The sequence below is a fragment of the Pygoscelis adeliae genome, unplaced genomic scaffold (assembly GCF_000699105.1).
Source record: "Pygoscelis adeliae isolate BGI_AS28 unplaced genomic scaffold, ASM69910v1 Scaffold166, whole genome shotgun sequence".
Classification (NCBI taxonomy): domain Eukaryota; kingdom Metazoa; phylum Chordata; class Aves; order Sphenisciformes; family Spheniscidae; genus Pygoscelis; species Pygoscelis adeliae.
The window spans coordinates 3,817,619-3,819,717 of NW_008825156.1; the positions used below are offsets into that span (position 1 = coordinate 3,817,619).

Below are 2,099 nucleotides of genomic sequence, written 5' to 3' on the forward strand. Positions count from 1 at the left end.
GTGGGCAAGAGTGCCTGCAACGTGGCCCATAAAAACATCCGGGAGCAGGGACGCTTCCTCCAGGACGTCTTCACCACCCTGGTGGACCTCAAATGGCCCCACACACTGCTCATCTTCACCATGTCCTTCCTCTGCAGCTGGCTGCTCTTCGGCATGGTCTGGTGGCTCATCGCCTTCGCCCACGGAGACCTGGACCACAGCACCCGGCTGCAGCGCGACCCCAGAGAGGGGGTGGCGGGGACCCCGGCTGGTTTTGTGCCCTGTGTGACCAGCATCCACTCCTTCACCTCCGCCTTCCTCTTCTCCATCGAAGTGCAGGTGACGATCGGCTTTGGGGGACGCATGGTCACGGAGGAGTGCCCGGCCGCCATCCTGGTGCTGATCGTGCAGAACATTGTGGGGCTGGTGATCAACGCCATCATGCTGGGCTGCATCTTCATGAAGACCTCGCAGGCCCACCGCCGGGCCGAGACCCTCATCTTCAGCAAGCACGCGGTCATCGCCCTGCGCGAGGGCAAGCTCTGCTTCATGCTGCGTGTGGGTGACCTCCGGAAGAGCATGATCATCAGTGCCACCATCCGCATGCAGGTGGTGAAGAAGACTGCCAGCCTGGAGGGGGAGGTGGTGCCCCTCAACCAGATTGACATCCAGATGGAGAACCCCGTAGGGGGCAACAGCATCTTCCTCGTCTCCCCACTTATCATCTACCATGTGATAGACAAAAATAGCCCCCTCTATGACATTTCCCCTGTGAACCTTCACCACCATGAGGACCTGGAGATCATTGTCATCCTGGAAGGGGTGGTGGAGACCACTGGCATCACCACTCAAGCCAGAACCTCCTACCTGGCAGATGAAATCCTCTGGGGCCAAAGGTTTGTGCCCATCGTGGCAGAGGAAGATGGGCGATACTCTGTGGACTACTCTAAATTTGGCAACACGGTGAAAGTGCCCACCCCTTCGTGCACTGCTAGGCAGCTGGAGGAGGACAGGAGCATTATGGACACTATGCCGTTGTCCCCTAAAGGCACAATAAGGAAGAGGTCTGTCAAGCTAAAGCCCAAGTTTACCGTAAGCGATGAGCCTTCCTGATGCCTTTTGACTGGGAAACTCTGTTAGGGCTTTGTGTCTGAAAGATCTCATAAACTCAAAACACTGAGGTGGCCTCTTACTTTTTTTTAAATTCAGGTTGGTAGCACAAGGTATGTTCTGGTGTTATTTATTGTGAGATAAATCTAAAGCTAATTATATTTTTTTAAAAGTGTGAGAGATTTCAAGCAGCACTGGGAGTAGGAAAATCATGGTCTGCAGCTTTAAATTTAATTGCACATTCATTTTGCATTGATTAATCTGCAGGTAATGACATTTTCTCAAAAAATAAATTATTTCTCTTAAGAGATTGCTGTACTTAGGGTCTTGCAGTGTTCTAAAGTCAGTAGTTTTTAACTGGGTTTTTTTCTAACTTGAACAATCAATATAGCAAAATAAAATTTTAATAATTAATAAAGTAGGCTGGATTTAAATTATAACAAAAAGGTCAGGCAATGTTATGTATGACATAAGACCAGATCTGGAAGTGTCTATGTATTATACTCTATGTTTCAAAGAAATTAACTGCCAGATTTGCTTCATCCATATTGTATTGTATGGAGCCGCTCCTACCACATGCAATATGAAATGTATTTGAATATTTACTTTTGTTTATTTTAAAACCCTTTACACTTCCAAAATAAAACATTCAGGAATACCTTTTTGGACTGTACATTTCTGATAGTAAGCAATGCTTTGCCTTTAAAAAGAGTAGCAGATAGTAAACAACTGAAATTAATTACAAATAGGAAAAATTCTGTATGCTAGTTGTCTAAATGAAGAGAAGCAACATCACACACACACACACAGGCAATAGGATACCCAGTAAAAAAATTAATCTCTCCCTTAGGTCAGAGTGAATCAGGGAATATAAATAGAATTATGTATTTTAAATGAAAGGGCAATGCTGAAATTATATCTGCATGCAGTAGGCAAAACCTTTCACTCTGGTGAAAGGTCCACTTCTGGGATGCTGTGTCACAAAACATACTCCTGCTGTAGAAACGATT

General features: G+C 46.1%; 1 protein-coding gene across 1 annotated transcript in view; it reads left to right on the forward strand.

Moving 5' to 3' along the window:
- KCNJ11 (potassium inwardly-rectifying channel, subfamily J, member 11) overlaps positions 1-1,747 on the forward strand; it is a 5,037-nt gene extending 3,290 nt beyond the window's left edge. The window contains exon 3 of the mRNA XM_009328612.1: positions 1-1,747. Coding sequence (XP_009326887.1) covers positions 1-1,092 — 1,092 coding nt within the window. The 3' untranslated portion in view covers positions 1,093-1,747.
- The last annotated feature ends 352 nt before the right edge of the window (positions 1,748-2,099 follow it).